A 27,027-nucleotide genomic window follows, 5' to 3' on the forward strand; every position below is an offset into this window, starting at 1 on the left:
ATAAGGCACAGAGTCTTTCCGATTCGGCTGGGTTTAAAGCAAGTTTTGAGATTTCAGAGTTCAGAGATTTCAAGTTGGGAATTTCTTTCACCATTGCCATCTATATCGATTGACTACCATTCTCCTAAAAGTCAAACAAACTTTACCATCCGAAGAGGATACAGCAGAAGAATATGGTCTACAATGTTAATAAGAATAAAAATAACTGTGCAATTCGTCTAAACACATTCACCACATCCCCCCCCCCCCCCGACACATTTGACTGAATTCCCGACACTTCATAAAGACCGCAGGTCAATAGGGCCAACCAAGTGCATCTACCAGTCCATTGCGCTTCAAAAGAAACAAAAAACAAAAAGTGAAATCATAACACCCAAATAATTAAAGCGAATAATTATACCACAGTCTCTCGAAATCATTTCCCCACCCCTCCCCCGGAAAAATCTATTTATAAAACACACCTTACAAAATATAGATCATCTGGTGAAAAAATAGACACGGCATCGATTCAGAGTAACTTCATTCGGACATTTAGCTTAAAACCGAAATGAAATTAATAAACAGCAGTCTGTAAAAACAGCGGAGTGGCCACACACAAACACACACACACACACAGGATGGTTAAGCCACCATGACCAAAAAATAATAATAATCAAAATAAAACATGAACATTTTGTTTCTTGAAACACACACATAAGCACACACGCTTAGTATATGGCCGTCAAAGGCACCTGAGTTTAACCCCCTTGCCCATGGGCTAGGGCGTGACCAGTGTATAGCCCACACACACACACACACACATGCTACATTAGGTTGTCGTGAATCCTGATTGGCAGGGGAATAAATCGATTGTTCGGAGGGGCTGATAGCGGCGGGAAAGCGTTAGGGCCGACAGCCCATTCAGTGATTAAGTTGAGGAGAACAAGGTAACCTAGGGAACCAGGCATCAACACAGTCACAGACAACAAAAAAACGACTTCAAACCAAGCCCCTCCCCAAAAACGCAAACGATTTCCACAAAGCCCCTCCCCCAAAAAAAACCTTTTCAACCAAGCCCCTCCCCCAAAAAGAAACACACACACCACAACAACCCCAAAAACCGCCTCACATCAAACCGCTCTACACCTGCCCCTGCGCCTCACCGGGGCCCTCCCCCTCTAACCCCGCCCCCTCCCCTACTAGCCCCGCCCCCAACGCCACCGCCCTCTTGTCCCAGCTCTCTGTGTCGACGCCGTGCTTGCGCTGGTGCCTCTTGTAGTTGTCCCAGTGGCCCGTGGTGTAGCCGCACTGCGCGCACGCGTACGGCTTCTCCCCCGAGTGCCGCAGCATGTGGCGCTTCAGGTTCATGCTCTGGTTGCAGGCGTAGCCGCAGACGCCGCAGCCGAACGGCTTGGCGCCGGAGTGGATGCGCTCGTGGCGGCGGAGGTTGGCGAGGTTACCGCACGCGTAGCTGCAGGCGGGGCAACGGTACGGCTTCTCGCCGGAGTGGACGCGGGCGTGGCGCTTGAGGTTGTCCAGGTGGGCGGAGCTGTAGGCGCAGTGGGCGCAGGCGTGGGGCTTGGCGCCCGAGTGCGTGTGGGCGTGGCGCGCCAGGTGGTTGGGGTAGCGCGACAGGAAGGGGCAGTGCGGGCAGCGGTGGAGCTTGCCGGAAGGGCGCCGCCCACTGCCGCGGCGCGAGCCGGCGCTGGAGCTAACGCTGGGGCTAACGGCGCCACCGCCGGGGGACGGGGGCCGCTGGGGGCCGCAGGGCGGGGGGCCGCCGGCGGGGTCTCCGCCGAGGAGCTCCAGGGCACAGCTGCGGCACACCTGGAGGGGGGAGGAGGGGGGAGGAGGGGGGGAGAGAGAGGGGGACTTTAGTTCTGAGTTTAGTCAGGATTCTGAGATTAAAGTTAGCTAGTAGCTGTAGCAGTAGCCAAAGTAGCATCATTAGCGGTAGTAAGTAGCAGTAGCATTAGGAGCAATAGTAGCAGCAGCACAAATAGCACTAGCATCAGCAGTAGCACTAGATCCAACACTAGCACTAGATCCAACACTAGCACTAGATCCAACACTAGCACTAGATCCAACACTAGCACTAGATCCAACACTAGCACTAGATCTAACACTAGCACTAGATCCAACACTAGCACTAGATCTAACACTAACACTAGCACTAGATCCAACACTAGCACTAGATCTAACACTAGCACTAGATCCAACACTAGCACTAGATCTAACACTAACACTAGATCTAACACTAGCACTAGATCTAACACTAACACTAGCACTAGATCCAACACTAGCACTAGATCCAACACTAGCAATAAATCTAGCATTAGCACTAGCACCAGATCTAACACCAGCATTAGATCCAACACTAGCAATAGATCTAGAATTAGCAATAGCACTAGATCTAGCATTAGCACTAGAACTAGATCTAACACTAGCACTAGATCTAACACTAACACTAGATCTAACACTAGCACTAGATCTAACACTAGCACTAGATCCAACACTAGCACTAGATCTAACACTAACACTAGATCTAACACTAGCACTAGATCTAACACTAGCACTAGATCTAACACTAGCACTAGATCCAACACTAGCACTAGATCTAACACTAGCACTAGATCTAACACTAGCACTAGATCTAACACTAACACTAGCACTAGATCCAACACTAGCACTAGATCCAACACTAGCAATAAATCTAGCATTAGCACTAGCACCAGATCTAACACCAGCATTAGATCCAACACTAGCAATAGATCTAGAATTAGCAATAGCACTAGATCTAGCATTAGCACTAGAACTAGATCTAACACTAGCACTAGATCCAACACTAATTTGAGCACTAGCACTAGATCCAACACTAGCCTTAGCACTAGAACAGTAGCACTAGAACTATTATAGTAGCACTAGCATTTGCATTATGACAGTAGCACTACATCTAACACTAGCATTAGCACTATTACAATAGCACTAGCATTAGCACTTTGACAGTAGCATTATATCAACACTAACACTAGCACTAGATCTAGCAGCAGAACTACATCTAACACCAGCACTAGCATCAGCACTAGTACAGTATCACTATCACTAGATCTAACACTAGCACTAGCTCTAGCACTAGAGCTAGCATTAGCATTAGCACTAGCACTAGATCCAACAATAGTAATAGATCCAGCTCTACCAATAGCCCTACAGAGAGTAGCTCTACCATTAGCACTACAGAGATCAGCTCTACCATTAGCACTACAGAGATTAGCTCTACCATTAGCCCTACAGACAAGAGCTCTAACATAAGCACTAGACAGTAGCTCTAGCACTAGCCCTTCAGACAGTAGCTCTACCATTAGCACCACAGACCGTAGCTCTACCAATAATACTATATCTAGCACTAGCATCAGAGCTAGCACTGGATCGAACACCAGCAACAGCATGAGCACTAGCACTGGATCTAGCACTAGCACAACTAACAATAGATCGAGCACCAGCACTAACACTTGCCCTAGATCTAGCACTAGATCTAGGGCAAGAATCAGCACTGGATCTAGCACTAGCACTTGCACCAACACTAGCACTATGACAGTAGCACTAGATCAAACACTAGCCCTACAGACAGTAGCACTATTACAGCAGCACTAGCATTAGCACTATGACAGTAGTATTGGATCCAACACTAACACAGGATCTAGCAGCAGAACTATTGCACTAGCACTAGCCCTAGGCAGTAGCACTAGCCCTAGGCAGTAGCAGTAGCCCTAGGCAGTAGCACTAGCCCTAGGCAGTAGCACTAGCCCTAGGCACTAGCACTAGCCCTAGGCAGTAGCAGTAGCCCTAGGCAGTAGCACTAGCCCTAGGCAGTAGCACTAGCCCTAGGCAGTAGCACTAGCCCTAGGCAGTAGCAGTAGCCCTAGGCAGTAGCAGTAGCAGTAGCCCGAGGCAGTAGCACTAGCCCTAGGCAGTAGCACTAGCCCTAGGCAGTAGCAGTAGCCCTAGGCAGTAGCAGTAGCCCTAGGCAGTAGCAGTAGCCCTAGGCAGTAGCACTAGCCCTAGGCAGTAGCACTAGCCCTAGGCAGTAGCACTAGCCCTAGGCAGTAGCACAAGCCCTAGGCAGTAGCACTAACCCTAGGCAGTAGCACTAGCCCTAGGCAGTAGCAGTAGCCCTAGGCACTAGCACTAGCCCTAGGCAGTAGCAGTAGCCCTAGGCAGTAGCAGTAGCAGTAGCCCGAGGCAGTAGCACTAGCCCTAGGCAGTAGCACTAGCCCTAGGCAGTAGAAGTAGCCCTAGGCAGTAGCAGTAGCCCTAGGCAGTAGCAGTAGCCCTAGGCAGTAGCACTAACCCTAGGCAGTAGCACTAGCCCTAGGCAGTAGCAGTAGCCCTAGGCAGTAGCACTAGCCCTAGGCAGTAGCAGTAGCCCTAGGCAGTAGCACTAGCCCTAGGCAGTAGCACTAGCCCTAGGCAGTAGCACTAGCCCTAGGCAGTAGCAGTAGCAGTAGCCCGAGGCAGTAGCACTAGCCCTAGGCAGTAGCACTAGCCCTAGGCAGTAGCACTAGCCCTAGGCAGTAGAAGTAGCCCTAGGCAGTAGCAGTAGCCCTAGGCAGTAGCAGTAGCCCTAGGCAGTAGCACTAACCCTAGGCAGTAGCACTAGCCCTAGGCAGTAGCAGTAGCCCTAGGCAGTAGCACTAGCCCTAGGCAGTAGCAGTAGCCCTAGGCAGTAGCACTAGCCCTAGGCAGTAGCACTAGCCCTAGGCAGTAGCACTAGCCCTAGGCAGTAGCAGTAGCACTAGCCCTACGCAGTAGCAGTAGCCCTAGGCAGTAGCCCTAGGCAGTAGCACTAGCCCTAGGCAGTAGCAGTAGCCCTAGGCAGTAGCAGTAGCCCTAGGCAGTAGCACTAGCCCTAGGCAGTAGCACTAGCCCTAGGCAGTAGCACTAGCCCTAGGCAGTAGCAGTAGCCCTAGGCAGTAGCAGTAGCCCTAGGCAGTAGCACTAGCCCTACGCAGTAGCAGTAGCCCTAGGCAGTAGCACTAGCCCGAGGCAGTAGCAGTAGCCCGAGGCAGTAGCACTAGCCCTAGGCAGTAGCACTAGCCCTACGCAGTAGCAGTAGCCCTAGGCAGTAGCACTAGCCCGAGGCAGTAGCAGTAGCCCGAGGCAGTAGCACTAGCCCTAGGCAGTAGCCCTAGGCAGTAGCAGTAGCCCGAGGCAGTAGCAGTATTCGTTACCTGTCCCCCGTCGCCCTCCCCCTCGCCCTCCCCCTTGCCCCCCTCCAGTGGGTGGGCCTCGTCCAGGGACAGGCCGCACACGCGGCAGCACAGGGGGAACAGGAGCTCCGGGAGCGGGGCGGACGGGGAGCCGAGCACCCCCAGGCTCTGGAGGTACCCGGACGAGGCCTGGGTCACCCGCAGGGTGAGGTCAGACACCACCGCGTCTGAAGAGGGGAGGGGGGAGGAGAGAGACGGAGAGACGGGGAGAGAGAGAGAGAGAGAGACAGCGAGACCGAGATTTAATTTCAAGTTTTCCTCATTCATTTTATTCATTAAAATATCGATATCTGGGGCGATATTTCTTGTCTAACTCTTCAGGCATATAGCCCAAAAATACTTTCGGGGTTATAAAGCCCAATACCCGAAAAATATCATATTGATATTTGGCGCCAGTGTATCGATTCTCGAATCGCACAAAGTAAGGGCGACGATATTTTGTCCAAAACCTAAGGCACACACACACACTGGGTGACCTGGGTGAACCGTTGAGGCTGGTTGGAGTCTACACCCGAGTATCACTTCCTCATGGGGGAGGTTTGTTCAGTTATGGGACGGCCCTGTCACTTCCCCTTTCTGCTTTGGGGCCCATCTCGCAAAATATGAAACAGGGTGGAAGGGAGTGGGGGGGGGCTTTAAACATAACATGTCATTTGGAGTGTACAACAATTTGACTGATTGGACGTCCGAAAATAGTTAGCTTCTATGATCGCCACGAGCAGGGCTAACACAACAGCTGTGATCCACTCTAGACCAAGCAGGAGCGTGTGACGTGACTACGCGTGATCGCCCTCAACAAGAGCCGAGGAGAGGTTTAGAGAGTATTTAAGGTTAAAATACAGCCACAACGCTGACACCAGGTAGCTCTCATGTGCATGCGCCTAATTGACGACTACTGTTGTCATCACGTGACACGCTGCACGTATCGGACCATATTTCTTTCTCCCCTCCGATATCCGATCCAGCGTTCTGGGCCATTATCCGACCGATACCGATGCCGTGGATCGGATGGGGACATCCCGAATGTATAACGTTGAATAAGCGTTTAACCGTACATTAGCATGTTCGCCTTCAACGCTGAATTAGCATTTTACTTTAAATGAGTCTTTAGCGTTAAATCAGCATGTTGTGTTACATCAGCATTGAAGTTAAAATAGCACTTGACTTCACATTTGCATAAAAAGTTGAATTAGAATTCGACGTGAATTCCACGCTCCGCCCTCCGAACCCCCTCCTCCCCGCCTCCCCCTGTACCTTCATCCTCGCCGGCTCCGCCCTTTTTCCGGCGCGCCTTCTTCTTCTCCTTCTCCCGGCGCTGGGGCCGCTCCTGCGCCGCGTGCATGCGCTGGTGCCTCCGCAGGTTGCCCAGGGAGCTGCAGGCGTAGCTGCACTGCGGGCAGCGGTACGGCTTCTCGCCCGTGTGCGTGCGCGAGTGCCGCTCGAGGTTGACGCGCTGCGCCGAGGCGTACGGACACACGGCGCAGCGGTACGGCTTCTGGCCGTCGTGGGTGCGCATGTGGCGCTTGAGGTGGTTGGAGTAGCGTGAGACGAAGGCGCACAGGGCGCACGCGTAGGCCTTTGGCGAGGGGTCGGCGGCGGAGTCGCGGGCTGCCGCTTTGCCGCCGTTCCGCCTCCTCTTGCGGAAGCCGTGGTCGCCGTTGCCGCAGTCCCCGGGGACGGCGGTGGCGCCGGCGTGGCTGGCTCCGCCCCCCCCGCCGCCAAAGACGTCCTGCCGCGGGTCCGACGGGAGCCCCTCCTCGCAGGTGAGGCAGTAGAGCCCCGCCCCCAGGTCCAGGCCCTGCCCTGTGATAGGTCGAAACAAAGAGGAGAGGACGGGGACGGCCGTTAGCAGCGTGTTAGCATTAACAGACGTTAGCAGTTTTATTGTTTGTATTTATCCTTGAGTGAATTGCAATGGCAATAAGTAAGAAGTTAAGGAACTCTTTTTCTTTAAGTTTAACAAATTTTAATAATGAAATACTAGCAGTATTGCACAGTTGCAATTTGTTAAATCGTACCCAAGTCAAGCCCCGCCCCCAAGGGGGAGTCGCCCAGCAGTTGGCCACACCCCTTGCAGTAGAGGAAGGAGGGGAAGGCGGAGTCTGTGGTCCCCGAAGGGTCCTCCTCCACGCTGAGAGAGAACACACTCAGTCCTGAGCGCACACACACACACACACACACACACACACACACACACGATTAGTAATGGCGAAATCAGTTATGTAGGAGTTAAGAGTAAACAGGACGAACAAATTAAGAAATAACCGATTCAAAACATACAGGCCAAGAAAAGGGTCCAAATAGCCATGGTTACGGTCAATAAAAAGCTATTTATTTTTGTGTGTGACGATGCTATTGGTCCATCTTTCATTGTAATTGTTCACTGTGACAGGCTTTGAGGACGATGAACACACACACCAAACTTCCTAAAGTCCTTATTCTCAAAGAGAGGAATGGGGAGTGGCATATTGCTAACAGGTCTGCAGAATACTGAAACATAACTCGAAGAAAACAATAAAACATTGTGTCTCTTTCGCTCAATTAAAACAAGGCAAGGCAACTTTATTTATAAAGCACTTTTCATACACAAGGCAGAGTAGGGGGACAAGGAGTCCTGACGGGGGCTTCTTGTATTTAACTTTTTTGGTAAAACAAAAGCAATAGTATAATGTAACAATTTAAATATAACAATAAAAATAATAATAGTCCTTAAAGGGGTAGTTCGGAATTTTGGACATAGGGCCTGATTCCCAAGTTAGCCTTGGTGTTCTTTATCATTGGAGACAGTTTAACACATTTTATTCAGTCCTCCTAGTTGCAGAGTTCGCTCGTGCTAGGCTAGCGCACGGCAACGGGCAATACTAGCCTGCTAATAAAACAGTCTTACCCACTCCACAGTACACCCGAGGCAAATCAACTATAACGCCAGATGGTCGATGTAAATGTTTGTGTTGATAAAATAATGTTAGATATAAAACCAACCTTGCATTGCACTTTGAGGGACTTGCTAAGTCTCAGCAGTAGTGTTATATTCCTGGTAGTAGGCTACGGCAGGCTACGGTAGCAGGCGGACTGATACCTAGGTTAAATTCCGCTTCTGCTGTGAAAGTAGTCCCTCAAAATGCGATAATTCATGCGAAGCGAGGTTAGTTTTATTTCTAACATTATTCTATCAACACAGACATTTACATCTATAGTCTGGCGTAGGGCTGTTCGATATGGGGAAAAATTAATGTCCCGATACATTTTCTCCATTTCACGATATACGATATATATCTCGATATTTTGAAATCTCCTTTAAAGGACCCCATGAAATCGCACTTTTACCCTTTACTGTTTTCACTACAATCGCTGCAGACTATATACCATTCTTGGTTAACTTCCCAGGTGGTTTCCATCAAAACATTTTATATTTTCATGTTAGTGATTAATCACAATTGAGTTGAAATAAGACAATTTTTTTACTCAAACAAAGCACAAACTGCCAGAACAATCTTCAAAATTACAAAAAAGGAGAAGCGAGAGAGAGAGAGAGAGAGATAGAGAAATATAAACATTAATGGGCTTATAAGCATTAAGTTATCATGCAGCCCTACTCGATACTTACAAAATAATAATTTTATGTATCTCACACAGCTATTTCGGAGATATATCGATCATATTCAATATAACGCACAGCCCTAGTCTGGCGTTATAATTGATTTACCTCGGGTGTACTGTGGAGTGGGTAAGACTGTTTTATTAGCAGGCTAGTATTGCCCGTTGCCGTGCGCTAGCCTAGCATGAGCGAACTCTGCAACTAGAAGGACTGAATGAAATGTGTTGAAAACTGTCTCCAATGATAAAGAACATCAAGGCTAACTTGGGAATCAGGCCTTATGTCCAAAATTCCGAACTACCCCTTTAAACCAATCAGACCAAAGATTGCTTCGATCGCAACAATCGCTTCCTTGTCGTCATTGTGTTAAAAACCAGCCAAAAGCGCGCCAGGGGGGAAAGCCAGCTTGGTGATTGGCTCCAGTAAAAGCGGATCGGAATCAGAAAGAAATGTATTGCTCTCCAGCCCCTGCTGCAGAGCGAATTCAAATCGGCATCAGAACTGGCTGGGGGTACCCAGTTTAACACCGTAGCCATCAACCATCTCAACTATAACCGCATTTCATATTAATCGCATCGTTTGCTGCGTTACCAACGTTATCTATGCTGACTTAGGGTACGGGATGTTCAATATCATAACGTTGAGTTCATAAGGGCTAACATTGCCTTTTCTGAGTTAACAATAATTTTGGGCAGGTGTTTTTGAGCACAGTATATCATACTAATCTTTGGTAAAACGGTCGCCGACCGTCTTCTCTGTGCCAAATATCCCGCTGCTTCTGGTTTTCTTTTGATAGGTGCGTTGAGAGGAGGAGCGGGCGAATCAGCTGTTTATAAGTGTAGCCTACCCACGCACCACTGGCATGAATGCGCGCTTGTCTCTGTGTGTGCGTGTCCATGTGCATATGCGTGTGTGAACGATAATGTCAGGGAAAAAGAGTGCTATGAAGAGATGAATGAACTGAACGATATTTATATTTAAAAATCGCAAAAACAGGAAAAAAGAAGCGGAATCAATTTGTGGCGCTCTGTGTTGATTCTGTGGCGCCGCGCCACACATTGGTCTATGCATGGGAGACATTGACATGTATGTCTCCATGTATGCCTTTAGATGCTACCGTATTTCCCGCACTATAACGCGCACCGGATTATAAGGCGCACCTTCAATGAATGACCTATTTTAGAACTTTTTTCATAAATAGGGCGCACCGGATTATAAGGCGCATAGCATAGAAGATACTGTGAGTGTGATACTGTGAGATACTGGGACTGTGAGTAAGCGCAGTAAAATGCTGTGTGCACTGACTACGATAGCCGTAATGCTGCAAGCGGTGTGGCTTTATCGTAGTCGTAGTGAAACATTTTATTATTATTATTAAATTGTTTTTATTGGTTTTTCATACTGAAACATTTTGACAGAGCGCCGTTTACAACCAGTATGGATCAACCAATTAACCAATTGATCCATATATAAGGCGCTCCGGATTATAAGGCGCATTTTTCTGAGAAAATTACAGGCTTTTAAGTGCGCCTTATAGTGCGGAAAATACGGTATATGTCTTATATCTATGTATATGTACTCTTTACCTTAAATGAGTTGCCCAGGGATGCAAAAAGAATTTCAGCCCAAACTGACAAATAAAGTTGCATCGTATCGTGTCTCTTTCTGCAATTAAAACAAGCGCACCTTTGAGCAAATAACCCTTTTCTGTTCAGAGCCGAAAGATTTCATTACGACGTACAATTTTACAACCAAGCTATCGCCACTGCTCAAATGAGCGCCCGCATAAACCCTCAAATAACGATAAGGCGATTCTTCGCTCAAAGTCCAGCTCTGATAGCGATAACTAAAGGGCTGATTATGGTTCCACGTCGCCGCAACGTAAGAACCCCTCAGCTGCAGGTTTTAGTGAGCAGACCAATCACAGCCCTTGCTGCAAGGTTAGACTTTTTTGAGAGGCGCACGTCAGGCCCTTGTGGTGGACGCAAGGAGGGTCCGCAAGGATGTGATGGGTCCATAAACTCAACGTGGAACCATAATCAGCCTTTGAGTCTCAACAGGCTTCTTAAAATCCAAACTGAAAGAGTCTAAAAGCTTTTAGAAATAAATATGGTGTAGACTTCTTAAACACTTAAAATCCAAGCTAAGCTTAGCTGTTTTAGAGTTCAGAAGCTCAATAAATACCCAACAACACCGTTTTTGACTCAGTTTTAGAGTCGAGGAAAACAGTCGTATAAGACGGCGTTTTGAACCACTAAAACGTCAGATTTCACAACGTCACCGCGTCAAACGTTGCATTACGAAGCCGAAACGCTTTTAAAATGAATAACGGCGCTTAAGATAGTTGACTTCCTTTTACTTTATTTTATATATACACCGTTTTGTCTTGCCTAACTTTGCACTATTCAGAATTACTTTTGGCTACTTAGAATTGATGCATTGTTCATTTTACCTCGCTTTATCCTTTTCTACCTATTGCACCGTGGGTCGGAGACAAACGCAATTTCGATTCCTCTTTTTGTCTTGCACATATTTTGGAATTGACACTAACGCTCAATTTAGACGGAGACAATCTGGACAGAAAACGCAAGTTAGAACGTTGCGTTCTAACTTTTTCTCCCGCGCTTAGACGAGCGTCTTTGCAGGGAAATCTGCGTGCATACGGTGACGCAGAAGTGTGTGAAAATCGATGTAGTATGCACGCCACGTGGCCAGGTGGCACTGTGAAGCAATGCCACACAACCTGCCACCAAGAGCGCACGCATGGAAACTTCCTTCTACTAATGATGGGACGTAAACGCGTACGCGACGAGAGCCAGCGTGAACAGATCAGAGAACACTTTTGCGTTGTTAACCCCTTTAAACGGAAACGCAACAGTGGAGCGTTTTTAAGATTACCACTCTGGGGATGGTGGTTTCAATTTTTTCCGTTTTCAAGCCTTGAAAACGCCATCGCCGTCTAAACGAAAGGCACATCCGATAAAATATTGTATCGTTTTCACCCGCAAGTGTCGTCGTGTAAACATGGCCTTAAGCTGACTTTGACTTTGATTAACTCAGCGGTGTCGTGATACAGTGACCATTTCGGCATTCGTTAACACATGCGTTTGTGCGTGCGTTTCCGATAAACTCACCGGTGTCGCGGTCCAGGCCCATGATCTCGGCGTCTCCGAACTCCAAGGCGCCGCTCAGCAGGAAGTCGCTCTCCAGCACAAGGCATCCCGGCTCACACACCACCGCCCCGCCCTCCTCCGACTCCACTAATAATAACGGTAACAATACATTTTAATAACACAAGCGCATTTCATGTCAGCCAAGGAAACTTTTCAGTAATGGTAGGTAGAAATGACATTAAAGATCAAAGAGGACACTAGAAACAGAGACTAAACACTTATTTAGAGACATTATACAGAAAAAAGGGGTTAGGGGTAGGAGAAAAAGGCCAGAGCGAGTGGGAGAGTTTTGAGCAGTGATTTGAAAGGGGACAGTAAAGTGCTTGGACGCAGTGCAAGTGGGAGGAAGTTCCAGAGGAGGAGAAGGATTATTGGGAGGAGGAAGAGGAGGAGTTGAGCCAACAAGTAGAGGAAGCAGGCAGGGCTGAGATGTGTTGACGGGCGAGAGAGAAGAGAGAGGAGGGTGAACACGGCGAGAGAGGCTAGACCGACAGCCGCGAAGAAAGAGAGTGGTAGCTCATGAGGTGGACCAGGTTGGCTGGAAACAGGAAGGTTGAAAGTTCGATCCCCGGCGTGTCGAGGGGTCCCCGAGCAAGGCACCTCACCCTGACTGCTCCTGGGGAGCCTTGCATGGTCGACTCCGCCGCCGGTGTGTGGATGTGTATATGAATGGGTGAATGTGTCTATGTGTGAACGGGTGAATGTGTGTGTGTTATGGGTGAATGCATGGGTGAATGTGTGCATACACGTGTCAATGTGTCTACGAATGTGTGGATGTGTGAACCTGTGTATGAATGGGTGAATGTGTGTGTGAATGTGTGTATGATTGGGTGAATGTGTATATGAATGGGTGAATGTGTGTATGAATGGATCAACATGTGTGTGAACCGTTGTGAGCCCCCTTGGATAAAAGCGTCTGCTAAACGGCCTGAATGTAAATGTCAAAGTAAATGTTTGTTTACATTAATTAATATAAAAAAGGAAGGGATGATAACACAATGAGGAGGAGGAGACCGGAGAGGGGAGGGTCATGTCAGATAGGGAGCAGAAAAACCCTGTCCAGCAAAGAGGAAGCGATGACAGGAAGCAGAAGTGAGCAGAGAGAGGAAGTGGAAAGTCCAACAGGAAGTGGGGAGTCTCACTCCAGAAGAGACAAGCACGTTAATACTCAAGGTTCGAGAGAAAACCCTAAAACACGTTGAATAAGCTCTGCGATGAAGCAATTTATTAAGATTCAATTCTATCATTCAAAAGTTTGGGGTCACTTAAAAAATGTCCTTATTTTTTAACGAGAAGCAAGTTTTTTTTTTCCTCAACGAAGATTTAATGAATCAGGAATCTCTCTCTCTAATGTGGTAAATGACTATTGTAGCTGGAAATGGCTGATTCATAATGGAATATCTACATAGTACAGAGGTCCATTTCAAGCCACCATCATTCCTGTGTCCTAATCCTTCATTGTTTAATCGTGATAAAAGTCTAATTGATGATTAGAATCCCAGTTTTACATGGAAAACTTAAAATTGTCTTGGTGACCCCCAACTATAAAACTGTAGTGTAGATCTTCAGTCTCACTGGACTCAACTATTTTTTTGGGAGTTGTGCTTTCAAAAGTTTAGATCGTCAGCGAGCACAGAAAGAGCAAACTGAAAAGTTTAGGATTGACCCATGGAACCAAAAATATGCGCTTAAGAAGGGGGATAACACAAATGAGGCAGTGAGCCAATCAGAAGCACTGGTCCACTTTCATCCAATCACCTGCAATTCAGATTACTCACATTTCACCGGCTGGGGGTTGGATTGCTTTCGCCGCGGCATCTTTGCGTCACTTTCTGTAGTCCTCAGATGTCCTGTGATCGATGCACGGCTGAACTAGACGCATGTCACCATAATCATCATCCTCCTCCTCCTCCTCTTCCTCCTAGGTGCAGCATCAGCACCACCAGGCAGAGGGCATCCCTGGTCCCTTTAAAAAGGAGGAGACGACAACATGCTTAGCAACGGGAAGATAACATAAGACTCCGACTCGTGTCTCAACGCAATACTACAAAAACAAGAGGAAAAAAGTGGCGTTAAAAGTTGTAGTGTTGTTGTCTGCAGTGGCTTAAGACATGGAGCCATCTTAGCTAGTCGACGTTAGCTCGTAATGCTAGACACTCAGGATAAAGCGAGCGTTTCCGCAGCGTGTTGGTTGTTTTATTCCCGCCGGGGTAGGAGGGTGGAACGCCGGGTGTACCTTTGTTTCTGCCCCTTGGTTACGGAGAGGAATCGTTGGTTAGTGTCGCCGAAATCGAGACTGGGAGTCTTTGTTGCCAAAAGCAGCGCGCACACACACAACACACACACACACACACACCGCTAGACAGCCAGAGTCCAAAGGTACTTCCGGGAGGCTGACGTCAATGGCGCATTTGTGGGAGTTGTAGTCCTGCGTTGTAGTCCCGGGAGTGGAAGACGGGTTGGATAGGGGTTGTGAGCGTTGTAGTCCCGTGTTGTAGACCCGGGAGGAGAAGGCGGATTGTGGGTGTTGTAGTATTGTATGTATAATTCATGATACAATACTCTTTCTTTAATAAAAATGTAAATATTTTTTTAATGTTTTTTTTGTTTCTTAATTAATTCAAACAATTTTGTGTTTTGTCACTTACTTAAATAAAGATGTTTCCACCATAAATTGATACAGAAAAAGCAATACAAAGCTAAACTCCGGGGTCCAATTCCGTGGTTAGTTTATTTAATGTTCCGTCATTTCCATATATTCTACTCTAGAGGGAGCTATACCATCTAAAATAAAGACGAGCTAATTGGGCTCCTAAAATCTAATTAGGATGTTGATGTCATGGTCTCGTGGTCACAGGGTCATGCGTTTGTAAATTGTGTCACACGCACTATAATTAATAACAATTTAAGACACACAGGGATCCCCGTTCCTGCACGCATATACCAATATAAATGTATTGATATGGGGCATGCGTCATAACGCAGACACACGCGCGCACACACACAAAATATCAATTGACAATATCGATCGATACACATTAACAAAAAATAAACATAGCAAGACACTTTCCCTTTTGCATAATTCAATCGTTTCTTTATTTTGCTGTTAATCACAAAACAATACATTTTAATGTTTTAAAATATGTATATATATAAATATTATTTCAGAAATCATTTTAACAAAACCTATTGTACATATCATGGTGTGAATATACGGACACTAACTGTCTATTATTTATTGTTATGTAATCCCAAAAGATTATAAAACCGTTGGTTATTCATCACAGTGTGGGACTGTTATACTATAACAGTCCCCTTATTTAAACACTAATTTAAATAAGGAAGCCATTTATTAAATGACTCCCTCTAAACTCATTGTGTGTGTGTCACTGTGTGTGTTGTTGTTTGTGGCTGTGTGTTTGTGTGTGTAGTGTGTGTTTGTCTTTGTGTCTTTGAAAAGATAGAGGTTTTCACAATGTGTGACAAGAAAGTAAAACCGAGGGTATGTTTCTCATAAATAAAAAATAAAAACTTTACCAAACAAAATGATTAATGATAGAATAAAAACGTAAAACGGCCGTGAAAACACAAACGCTTAATCGCATCCAGTCCCTTGCCCGCGGAAGACCGCAGCGTCCTGATTGGTCGGGACTAACTCTGGCCCGCCCTGGCCCCCTGCTGGGCCCTCCAGGCCTCCAGTACCTCATCGTCTATCACCTCCGCCGCCGCCCTCGCCTTCGCCCTCTGCCTCGTCAGGGCGATGAAAGCCGTGACATCATAGTCTTCATCGCCATCGCCCGCCGCCGCCTCTCGCCGACTCCTCCCCTCATCTGCAACGCCGCCACCGCCCTCGTAACGTGGGTACCTCGCGGACCCAGAGTCCATGGCGTCGGACCCCCCGTAGGACCACCCGGCTCTTGAACCCGGGAACTCCGCACGTCCAGTCCTGAGGCCGAGCCGCTCCGGACTCCCGCCCCCCAGCTCCGAGCCCCTGATTCCCGCTCTCGATCGGTACCCTCGTCCTCCCGCCTCCTCCTCTTCATCGTCGGACGCCCTGGCAAAGCCAAACTCCGAAGCTGAGGCGTCCAACTCGTCGTAAGGGTCCGCCTCTTCCTCCTCCTCCACCGTGGTCTTTTTCTGCGGCGGCCGGACGCTCTCCAACCAGTCGTCCACACTCGTGTTCTTGTCGCGCTCCAGCAGTGGGTTCAGGTTCAGACAGCCGCTGAGCCCGTAACTCCTTGCCGGCTTCCTCTCCTTCTTCTTCTTCTCCTCGGCCAGGAACTCCTCCTCCCTGCACCTCCTCCTCCGCTCCTCCTCGTTCTCCTCCTCGTCCTCCTCCTTGGGCTTCTTCTTCTTGTAGAGCGTGCTCTTCTTATTGTCCTCCAGGATCTTCTTGCGTTCGTAGGTCGCCATCCTGCCGCGCATCTCCGTCTTCATCTCCTGGTCCATGGAGTCGAGCTTCTTGAGGTCCACCTGGTCCTGGAAGAGGCTGTAGAGCGGCACGCTGGTGGTGGTGATCTTGGTCCTCCTCGAAGCCATGCTGGACCCCGCCCCCGACCCCGCCGCAGACCCAAGTCCGGCAACTGATCCCGACCCGGCGAGTCTTCCCGAAGCGCCGCCAGTGGAGAAGATCGACTCCGCCCGACCAGAGTTTCCGCCCAGAGCATACTTAGGGGTGTAGGAGGAGGCCCCACTCAGCAGGGAGGCCTTATCGTCCTCCGTGCTGCGCCCGGGGAAGCCGGACACCCCGGAGAGCACGCTGGGGGCGGCGCCAATGGACGACCCTGCATGCGACGGCGGCGGCAGGCTCATCTCGCTCTGCCTCTGCAGGATGGTCTCCGATACCACGTTGGCAATCCAGTTCTGGATGCTGGCCAGGTTGACCATGGGCTCGCCACTCGGGCCCGGCACAGTGGGCACGGGGAGGATGGGCGGGACTGCCGGCGTGCCGTGGAGGGAAGAAGGCGGGGCCACCCGGGCGCCGCGGGATTGCGACACCGAGGAGATCACCGAGGACCGCCCGCTGAGCATGGACACGGCGTCGTCGTTGGCGACACTCTGAGGTCCCGTGGCCCAGAAGGCTGACAGCGGGACCACACCCCCGCCGACGCTAGGCTCCACCTCCCAGCCGCACATGGACTGGCTCTCCTCCAGGTTCTTCCTCGAGCGCTCCAGTATCTCCTCGCGCCTCTGCCGGCGTTTCACTGCTGCCGAATCCTCGCCGCGGCTCATCTCCACGATCTCATCCTTGTCTTCTTCGCCGTGGCGACGCTGCTGTTTCAGCTTCCACGTCTGGTACGCCGTCAGGTTCACGTCCTCCAGGGCCGGCGTCCTCGCCTCCCCCTCCCCCTCCTCCCCCACCCCGGACCCCGACCCCGATACGGAGCTCCGGTCGCCGTCCTCCCCTTCCTTCTTGTTCCAGCCGAACTGGATCCTCTTGACCCGCCATCGTTCCAGCGGCGTCAGTTTCTCCTTGTTCCTCTGGCAGAAGTTGAACATGGAGCTGGTGTCCGACATCAGGCTCTGAACATCATCGTCAATCTTCTTCTTCCTCCCTCCTCCTCCTCCTCCTCCACCATCTCCTCCTCCTCCTCCACCTCCTCCTCCTCCTCCTGCGGTGACATCCCCGCCAGCGTTGGTCGCGGTGCCCTCACTGCTCTCCTCCTCGTCTCTCTTGCGGTACCGCGCCGCCGCCTGCTCCTCGATCTCCCGCAACCTCTGCTTCCACAGGTCTGAGTAGGAGGTGCAGCTGGAGGTTGACGCAGCGTCGGAGGGTGGCCGCTTGGGTCGGCGTAGGAGCCTCGCTTTCACCGCCCGGACGTCCTCGCTGAGGGCCACGCTCTCCAGGTCCCCGTCCGCGGCTGGACCCCCGACGAGGGAGTCGAGGTCAGACTCGTCGCAGTTCAACGCCGCCTCCCACCAATCGTCGCTCTGGTACTTCTCGTTCCTCTGCTGCCACTCGCGCACCATGCTGCTCACGCCGTCCTCGTCTTCGCTGTCTTCTCCGCCAGTGCCGCCGCCGTCGGGAAGTACGAACCCTTCCGGACCCTCGGCGGCGCTCCAGGCGTCCGTTCCGTTCCTCGCTCCGACCGCCCCGTTCCGAAGGATCACGGCCGACGCACTTGATGCCAGGCTGCTCGCCGCGCTACTCACAACGCTCGCCCCGTCCTCCTCCTCCTCCATCATGATGGAATGCGCCTTCACGCCAACCATGCTCCGCCCCTCCTCCTCCCCCTCCTCCTCCTCCTCGGTGTCTTCACCTTCATCGCCATCCAGTAGGGCGTCACCGAAGATGCGAGCGCGGGCCCGAGCGTCGATGACCGAGCATTGGCTCATGGTTTCGTCATCGTCGTCACGTTCCTCCATCAGGGTCTCATTGAGCTCGCGGAGCTGTTTGAGGAACCCCTCGTTTGGGTTGACGGCGCGCTTCTTGCGTAGCGTGGTCAGGGCCTCCAGGATACTCATGTGGTGGAAGATCATGAGGTAGGAGGCCACCAGCACGGCCGAGCGACTGGCACCCATCATGGACACCACCAGCACCTTGCCTGCAAACGGGGCGGGGGGGATGAGGTTTATCTGAGGTGATTTTATTGGAGGAGATGTTATCCGAGGTGATTTTATCAGAGGAGATTTTATAGGAGGAGATTTTATCTGAATGTGATTTTATCAAAAGCAAAGGGGGAGTTGGGATTGGTTAGGGATTTTCGCTATCGGGGGTTTTCGGATGGAGAAAATGGTTCGTAGTGAGCGAGACAAGTTGCATGTTACTTTTTCATGAGAATGTTCAATCGAATCTGATAAAATTGCATCCAATGAATGCTTCCGTTAAAATCCATCCCAATAAAATCACTCAGATTAAAAAACTCATCAGATAAAATCACTTCCAATACAGCTTTTTATCAATGAAAGAAATGAGACCGTTTATCGTTGAGTCCGAACAACTTCACGATAAGCGGTCCCATTGCTGTGTCCCGACGTTCACAATGACAAACCTGAAAAATTGAAAATTCGGAAAAGAAATGCACCTTTGTGGGTCAGCAGGGCCTCATCCAGGAACTCGGCCGTTGTTCGGAAGTGCGGCGAGATGTCAGCGTCGGGGAAGTCGTCCACCTCGATGCCCATGTATCCGATGTCCATGCCCGCGTAGAAAGTCGCGCCCGTATAGACGCCCGTACCGTGGGCGGCATTCAGGATGTGCGTGATGCCCATGCGCTTCAGGCGTGCCTTGTTGACCGCCACAGACCTAAGGGGGAGTGTGAATAATTCGCAGCCTCATGGCGAGGAGGGGGGGGGGGGGGGGGGGGGGGGGACGTAACTATCGCTCACACCCCGTCACCAGATTGGTGGGCAGTTAGTTTCGAAAGCTAGTTTTGAAAGTTAGCTTTAGCTTTGAAAGCTAGCGTTGAAAGCTAATTTTGAAAGCTAGTTTTGAAAGTCAGTTTTGGAAGCTAGTTTTAAAAGCAAGGTTTAAAAGCTTGTTTTGAAATTTAGCTTTAGCTTTGAGTTAGTTCTGAAAGTTAGTTCTGAAAGTGAGTTCATCAAGCCAGTGTTGACATACTTCTCAGCGATGAAGACGTTGGGCCACACCTCGTCAACCAGGTTGCTGGGGGCTTCCAGCCGGTCCTGCACCATGGCCCTCTGGAGGTCCAGCACACAGGGCGTGTTGTAGGGGCTGCGGTCGTCCATCATGTCCCTCACGCGGTTGTACAGGTCCTCCACCATCAGCTGCTCCGCCGACTCCAGCATCGACTCTGGGACGGACTCCGCTCGGATACCGCGAGGCGGGAGCTCTGATTGGACGGGAGAAACAAAACAGACGGACGTTGAGGCAGTGATGGTGAAGTTGGGGGTTGTGATTGGCTGCGGGTAGGTGGCACTGGGTTCGGTGAGGCTGACCAGGAAGTAGATGGTTCAACTGCGTTTTTCTATGAGAAAATCACACTTGAGTGTGTGTGTGTGTGTGTGTGTGTGTGTGTGTGTGTGCGTGCGTGCGTGCGTGCGTGCGTGTGTGCGTGTGTGTGTGTGTGTGTGCGTATGTGTGTATAATTCTATTCATTCTAATAATTCTATAATGAAAGGCTACACTATTAAACAAAATATAAAAATATACAATAAATCTATGAGATAGAAAATTCAAATGAAAGTTATCGGTTCAAATGCAGCCATAACAAAAGCAGTAAAACCATAAATAACAACATGTGGTTATGTTGTTATTTTGTAAACACAATATCAGTCCCTCCAGAAAAACGTGATTATTCAATTGCATAATTCAATGCATAATCAGCCAAAGTCTGCATATTCATGCGGGGGCCGCATTTTTTCAAATATGCCTCACTTTCACCGCATAAATTGCAGATTTCTGCGCAAAATATGCGGGGCTTGCATGATTTAATAATCCCCACATTTTCGTTCATTTTCAAAAAAAGTCACATATATCTTAGCAGAAAGTTGAAAAATGTTGCGTTTACTTCACATAACAGCAGACATTTCCCCCTGTTGCCATGGGAACGTTATGAAGTGACGTAATTACGCGACGTGAACGTCATCGAAAAACTGCATTTTTCGCAAGTTCCCGCATTTTTTCGCAAGTTCCCGCAATTTATGCAAGTTCCCGCAATTTCATCGCATAAAATTGCATAAATATGCTGCATATTTCATCGCATTTTTTAAGAAAACGTGCCGCATAATCAATAATGTACACATATTATCCTTTTAGATTGTATCTCTCATCAGACAACGTATTAACACACACACACACACACACACACACACACACACACACACACACACACACACACACACACACAAACACACACACACACACACACATTCACACTCACTCACACTAACCATTAAAACACACAGACACCCCCAGTTACACACACACACACAAAACCCCAGTAACACACACACACACACACACACACACACACACACACACACACACAGTAACATAAATGTCAAAGTCAAATTGGCGAGACATCAAACCGCGATAAAGAAACCGCAATTATACCTCTTAAAAAAATATGAATAAATCGTCACACACATGTATTGAAGAGCCTTACAACAAAAGGTGATTCAAAGAATGATATCACCCCACGTGATGATAAGATTCACATCTTATCATCACGTCCATTTATACAGACGATGGATTAAATAAATATACAAGATTAGACTTTTTATTAAAAAACATATAATTCTTTAATATACCATTTTTAATTCTCAAACTATTGCCCACTTAAAGACCTCCTTTTATTGTCGGAGGTGATTGAGGGGGAGGAGGGGGTGTAGGAATGAATGTATGACTCATAGGAACCCCCATGGAAGCATGTGCAGAGTTTGGTTCTACAGGGAGAATGAGAGGGATAGAGAGAGAGAGAGAGAGAGAGAGAGAGAGAGAGAGAGAGAGAGAGAGAGAGAGAGAGAGAGAGAGAGAGAGATGTCTGGTCTCAGCAGCTGCACACCTGTTCTTCGTTTAGCAATCAGGCAATTCAGGGCGTTTATCAGACGCTTTTATCCAAAGAGACTTAAGTGCATTTGTCTTTTGAAATAGAAACAACAATATATCGCTGTTGGTACAGTAAGGATGTTCATAGAACCAAGTGCCAAGCACTAACTATCAGTAGGTTCAGGGGCGTAGGAATGAGCTAACATTGGGGGGGACACATATCGGAAACCTGACAGATCCATTAATGGTTTGAACAGAAACATGTCATAAATTAACTACACTGAAAAAATTCACAAATATATTTTATTCTACTAAAAAGATACATTTGTAAATGTAAAGGAAAACATATTTTGAATGGTAGTAATGAACTGATAAATATCAAATCAATTCTTTAATTGCACGCTCAATCATCCAGTTTTTTAGAATAAGAAGCGGTGACAAGACGCTGTGTTCCGCTTTCAAAATAAAATAAAATATTTTTCTCCCCCGGGTATAATTTTTAGGTGGGACAAATGCGCCTGTCTCCAATATTGGAGGGGACACGTCCCGTCCGTCCCCCCCGGTTCCTACGCCCTTGAGTAGGGTAACCCATTCGTCCGTCCCATTTGTGAGAGAGAGAGAGATAGAGAAAGAGAGAGAGAGAGAGAGTCTGTGGGGGGGGGGGGGGGGGGATAAAGCTGTCTCCCAACAGACACACACTCTCTCTGTCAACATCTCTCTCTCTCTGTCTCTTTCTCTCTCCATTTTTATATACCTCTCTCTCTCTCGCTCTCTATGTCTCAGTAATTTAATGGCCACTGATTAAATGGCAAAGCAAGAGGGAGAGAGAGAGAGAGAGAGAGAGAGAGAGAGAGAGAGAGAGAGAGAGAAAGAGGGAGACAGACAGACAGACAGACAGACAGACAGACAGACAGACAGACAGACAGAGAGAGAGATATGTTGGTAGAGAGCGAGTGGTAGAGAAAGATGGAGAGAGAGAGATAGAGAGAGATAGATAGAGAGGGATGTTGAGAGAGAGAGAGAGAGAGATCGGTAGAGAAAGATGGAGAGAGAGACAGAGAGAGAGCGAGCAAGCGAGATGGTTGTCGACAGAGAGAGAGTGAGAGAGCGGTAAAGAAAGAGTGATGGGAGACCTTCAAAAGGCACCTCATCAATGGAGCTATTTACTATTCGTTTAGCGTGCGCCTGAATCCGTCGCGACCTCACCTGGGATGTGCTGTCATTGAGTAAAGGGGGGGGGGGGCGTCTCGCTCAGGACTTTCTAAAGGTCAGCCTGCTAGTGAGCGGCTGGCATTTCCTTCTGCTTTGATTTCAGAGTTTTACTAGATACGAGCAGCCTGCAGGTCTGAACATGGATGTATGGATGAATTGATGCAGACTCAGCTGTTCAGAGTTCACCTAGACTCTGCATAGCCTCCCCCCTTACCCCCTTTTTACGTCCTGGGACTTAATGCACACACTTATTGTATGTTTGTGCGTCTCGACACTTAAGTATAGTACTTGGCATTGTGTTTTTGTTGTTTACGGGGAATGGGTTAACCTAGCAACAAAATTGTGCATAACGTTCATCCCATTAGTTTAGAAGTTGTTGTTTTGAAAGTTACTTTTGAAAGCCAGTTTTGAAAGCTAGATTTGAAAGCTAGGTTTCAAAGCAATTATTGAAAGCTAGTTTTGAAAGCTAGATTTGAAAGCTAGGTTTCAAAGCAATTATTGAAAGCTAGTTTTGAAAGCTAGATTTGAAAGCTAGGTTTGAAAGCTGGTTTCGAAAACTGGTTTTGAAAGTGAGTTTGGAAAGGTAGTTTGGAAAGTTATTCTGGAAACTTAGTTTGGAAAGTTGGATTGGAAAGTTAAGTTTGAAAGCTAGTTTGAAAGCTAGTTTTGAAAGCTTGTTTAGAAAGCTAGGTTTTAAAGTTTGTAAAGTTGGTTTGTAAAGTCGGTTGCCAGTTTAGCTAGCTTTGAGGGTTAGGTTAATAGAAAGACAGACAGACAGACAGACAGACAGACAGTTTGCGGTTCAGCAAGAGTCTGAGACGTGGAGTGGTTGTCTCTAGACACATTGGGTTCACCTTCGTTGATGATCTGTTTGGCGGCGATGGCGGAGGAGAGATGGATGGGCTCCATGAAGATGCTCTCCGCATCGGAGCCCGAGATCATGGAGAACCGGGAGTCTGAGACCGTGGAGAAACTAGAGACCGGGAGAGAGAGAGAGACAGAAAGAGAGAGACAGAGAGAGAGAGAGAGAGAGAGACACAGAGAGAGAGAGACAGAGAGAGAGAGTTATGGATAGTTGTATCCAGACACAAAAGCAGACTAAAATTACGCCTTGCCCCATTTTTTCCTAATGCCTCTCAAAAGTGCCTGAACAAATATATAGAGAGAGTTGTGTGTGTGTGTGTGTGTGTGTGTGTGTGTGTGTGTGTGTTTATTAGTGTGTGTGTGTGTGTGTTTGTGTGTGTGTGTGTGTGTGTGTGTGTGTGTGTGCGTGTCAATAAAGCTCTGTGAATCTTGAATGAGAGAGTGAGAAAGGAGAGAGAAAGAGCAACCACATACAGTAAACAGACAGATACACAAATAGCGAGATACACAGACAGACAGACAGACAGACAGACAGACAGGTTTACAGACAGAGACAGACAGACAGACGGTGAGGTTAACAGAGAGACAGACAGACAGCTAGGTTAACAGACAGACGGTTAGACAGAAAGACAGAAAGATAGACAGCTCCTACTTGCTGGGGGAGGGCGAGCGGAGGTAGTGTGCCTGGACGTCCATGATGCCCCTGGCCCCGCCCCCGGCCCCGTCCTCTCTGTCTCCATCCGCGTCACACGACCGCCCGTCACCCTGGGCCCCGCTCTCGCTCTCTGACGCCATGGCAACCGCCGTGGGACGATGTGCCTTGCCGAGAAAAAAACCAAAAAAAACCACAGGAAACGGGTCATGGTTCATAAATGATGGTTATGGGGAATTATGAATTATGATTACGAAGCATGGGACTGTGTGTGTTGCCTAAGAGCTACCTATCTGCCTGTCTGTCTGTCTGTCTATCAACCTAGCTGTCTGTCTGGCTGTCTTTCTGTCTATTAATCTAGCTGTCTGTCTGTCTGTTTAACCATCTATCTGGCTGTCTATTAACCTAGCTGTCTATATGTCTGTCTCTCTGTCTGTCTGTCTGTCTGTCTGTCTGTCTGTCTGTCTGTCTGTCTGTCTATCTATATTAATATATCTATGTATTTATCTATCTATGTATCTATCTGTCTGTCTGTCTGTCTAACTATCTGTCTGTCTGTCTGTTTAACCATCTATCTGGCTGTCTATTAACCTAGCTCTCTGTATGTATGTCTCTCTGTCTTTCTGTCTATCTATATGTATCTATCTGTCTCTCTGTTTACCTACCTGTCTGTCTGTCTCTCTACCTGTCGGTCTGTCTCTCTATCTATATTAATATATCTATTTATTTATCTATCTAGGTATATAGCTGTCTGTCTGTCTGTTTAACTATTTATCTTTATCTTTGTCTGTCTAACAACCTAGCTCTTTGTCTTTTGTTCTGTACATCTGTCTATCTATCCATTTATATATCTTGATATATATATATGTATTCAGGGTGCGATTTGTGAAAAAACCAGAGGGGGGGATAATTTTGAGAAACATTTTAAAATGTTTCAAAATGAAGACGGACCCTGTGTATTTTGGTTGTTAATTATTACGATGTAATTGTGAAAATACTTTGGGTGGGGGGGATAATTTTTATCCCCACGAGGATAAAAATAATTCAGCAGAGGGTAGGACGTGTAAACCAGAGGGGGGATAATCCCCACCATCCCCACCGGCAAATCGCACCCTGTATGTATTTATCTATCTATGTATCAAGCTGTCACTCTGTCTGTCTGTTAACCTATCTGTCCGTGTATCTGTGGGAATGTCTTTCAGTCTGTCTTTTTATCTCTCTATCTATTTAAATATCTGTTGACTGTATATGAAGGGGTCTAGTGTTTATCTTTCATTTGACAAATGGACTTATTTTGAGTCACTTTGGATAAAAGCGTCTGCTAAACGACCTGAATTGCCTGATTGGTCAACGAGCAACAGGTGTGCACCCTCCCCCAGCCCCAGAGTCCAATCAGACTCAGACCAGGTGAGGCTGCTCAGACCAGACATCTCTCTCTCTCTCTGTGACTGCTAAAGCTAAAACGCTCAAATTTAATAAAGCTTGTCATGTGCCACATCCCCCCCCCCCCCCCCCCGCCATTGAAACCGCATTTTTTCAAGCTAGCATATGCTAATATGCTAGCTTGGATATATGATAATGGAAAAAGCAATCTCAACGCTCAAACTCAGCATTGTCCACCGATGAAACCGACAAACTACTGCTTCTACTCTAGAGTAATACATGTGACAAGTACTATGTGTGGTTATTATATTGAGTATGAAAATATTATTTATCGGGAACCCGACACAGAGATTGTGTGATCGTGAAAAAAGGGATTCCGATACATAAAAAACACCAAGAGGTGAATTTGTCTGTGTTTTTAACGGAACTCGACTCAAAACATGAACTCTGAATGTTAATATCAACCAACAAAATGGTTGTTCAAAGGGCAGCTGTGCATTCAACAAACAATAAGTTTGAAGAACACTTCTCCTCTTACACCACTTCATAGACCCTCATATATGATATATTTATATATATTTTTGTGTTGTTTTACTTCTTGTTGTGCTGTCTTGCTCCGTGTGTACTCACAAATCTGTTAAGCGACCTTGAGTGTGAGAAAGGCACTATATCAAATAAACATATAATTTTTTTTATTAATTATTATCAGTTCATCACAGCTACCCTTCCAGCAGCTAGCCATCGACAGAGCGTAGCATTGAGCTATGATGTGTTAATCTATCGGTAAAAGCGCTCAGGTTGCACTCAAAAACTTAGCATCGCCAATTACTACCCAACTCTAAGTTATCACTGCTGTGCAATTTGTCTACTTTTATAAAGACATGGTTTCTCTGTCTTTTGTGAGCCAAGCTAACCCTATTAGCGTAGGCTAGTTTGAAAATTGGCGGTTTCAAGAGCGGGATAGGCCATTGACACACACATACAGGGAGCACACACACACACACACACACACACACACAGCCACATACAGAAACACACACACACGCAGATACACACTCAAAAACACACACACAAACATACACAAACACACACGCACGCACACACACACACACACACACACAGAAAAACACTTACACTCAGAAACACACACAAACACACAGACACAGGAGCACACACACCCGCAGAAACGCACTATTACACACACACACACACACACACACACACACACACACACACACACACACACACACAGAAATCCACACACCCTCAGAAACACACACATGCATGATGGCACAAGACAAGCTTTAATTTAATTTGAGCGTTTGAGCTTCGACAGTCACAAAACGAGAGGGGGAGAGAGAGAGAGAGAATATGGCTGACAGAGACCTGTGTGTGAGTCAGTAGTGTGATATCAGGCTCTTTAAGCTAGGCTATTATTAGCCCGGGCAGCA

General features: G+C 47.8%; 2 protein-coding genes across 2 annotated transcripts; both read right to left on the reverse strand.

Annotated features, from left to right (window-relative positions):
- Positions 1-1,119: 1,119 nt before the first annotated feature.
- On the reverse strand, positions 1,120-14,379 carry znf513b (zinc finger protein 513b; the record flags this gene model as incomplete). Its single annotated transcript, XM_079738705.1, has 7 exons — positions 14,254-14,379; positions 13,796-13,983; positions 11,979-12,104; positions 7,265-7,399; positions 6,501-7,049; positions 5,208-5,413; positions 1,120-1,806 (listed from the first exon to the last, which is right to left on the reverse strand). The coding sequence occupies exons 2-7, from the start codon at positions 13,833-13,835 to the stop codon at positions 1,120-1,122; spliced, it is 1,743 nt and encodes a 580-aa protein (XP_079594831.1). The 5' UTR covers positions 13,836-13,983; positions 14,254-14,379.
- A 1,289-nt stretch (positions 14,380-15,668) lies between these two features.
- On the reverse strand, positions 15,669-24,336 carry dusp27 (dual specificity phosphatase 27; the record flags this gene model as incomplete). Its single annotated transcript, XM_079738929.1, has 5 exons — positions 15,669-18,562; positions 19,043-19,260; positions 19,576-19,807; positions 23,532-23,650; positions 24,194-24,336. The coding sequence occupies 5 exons, from the start codon at positions 24,334-24,336 to the stop codon at positions 15,669-15,671; spliced, it is 3,606 nt and encodes a 1,201-aa protein (XP_079595055.1).
- Between the last annotated feature and the right edge of the window lie 2,691 nt (positions 24,337-27,027).

Source organism: Pollachius pollachius, assembly GCF_949987615.1.
Source record: "Pollachius pollachius genome assembly, chromosome: 6".
Taxonomy (NCBI): Eukaryota; Metazoa; Chordata; class Actinopteri; order Gadiformes; family Gadidae; genus Pollachius; species Pollachius pollachius.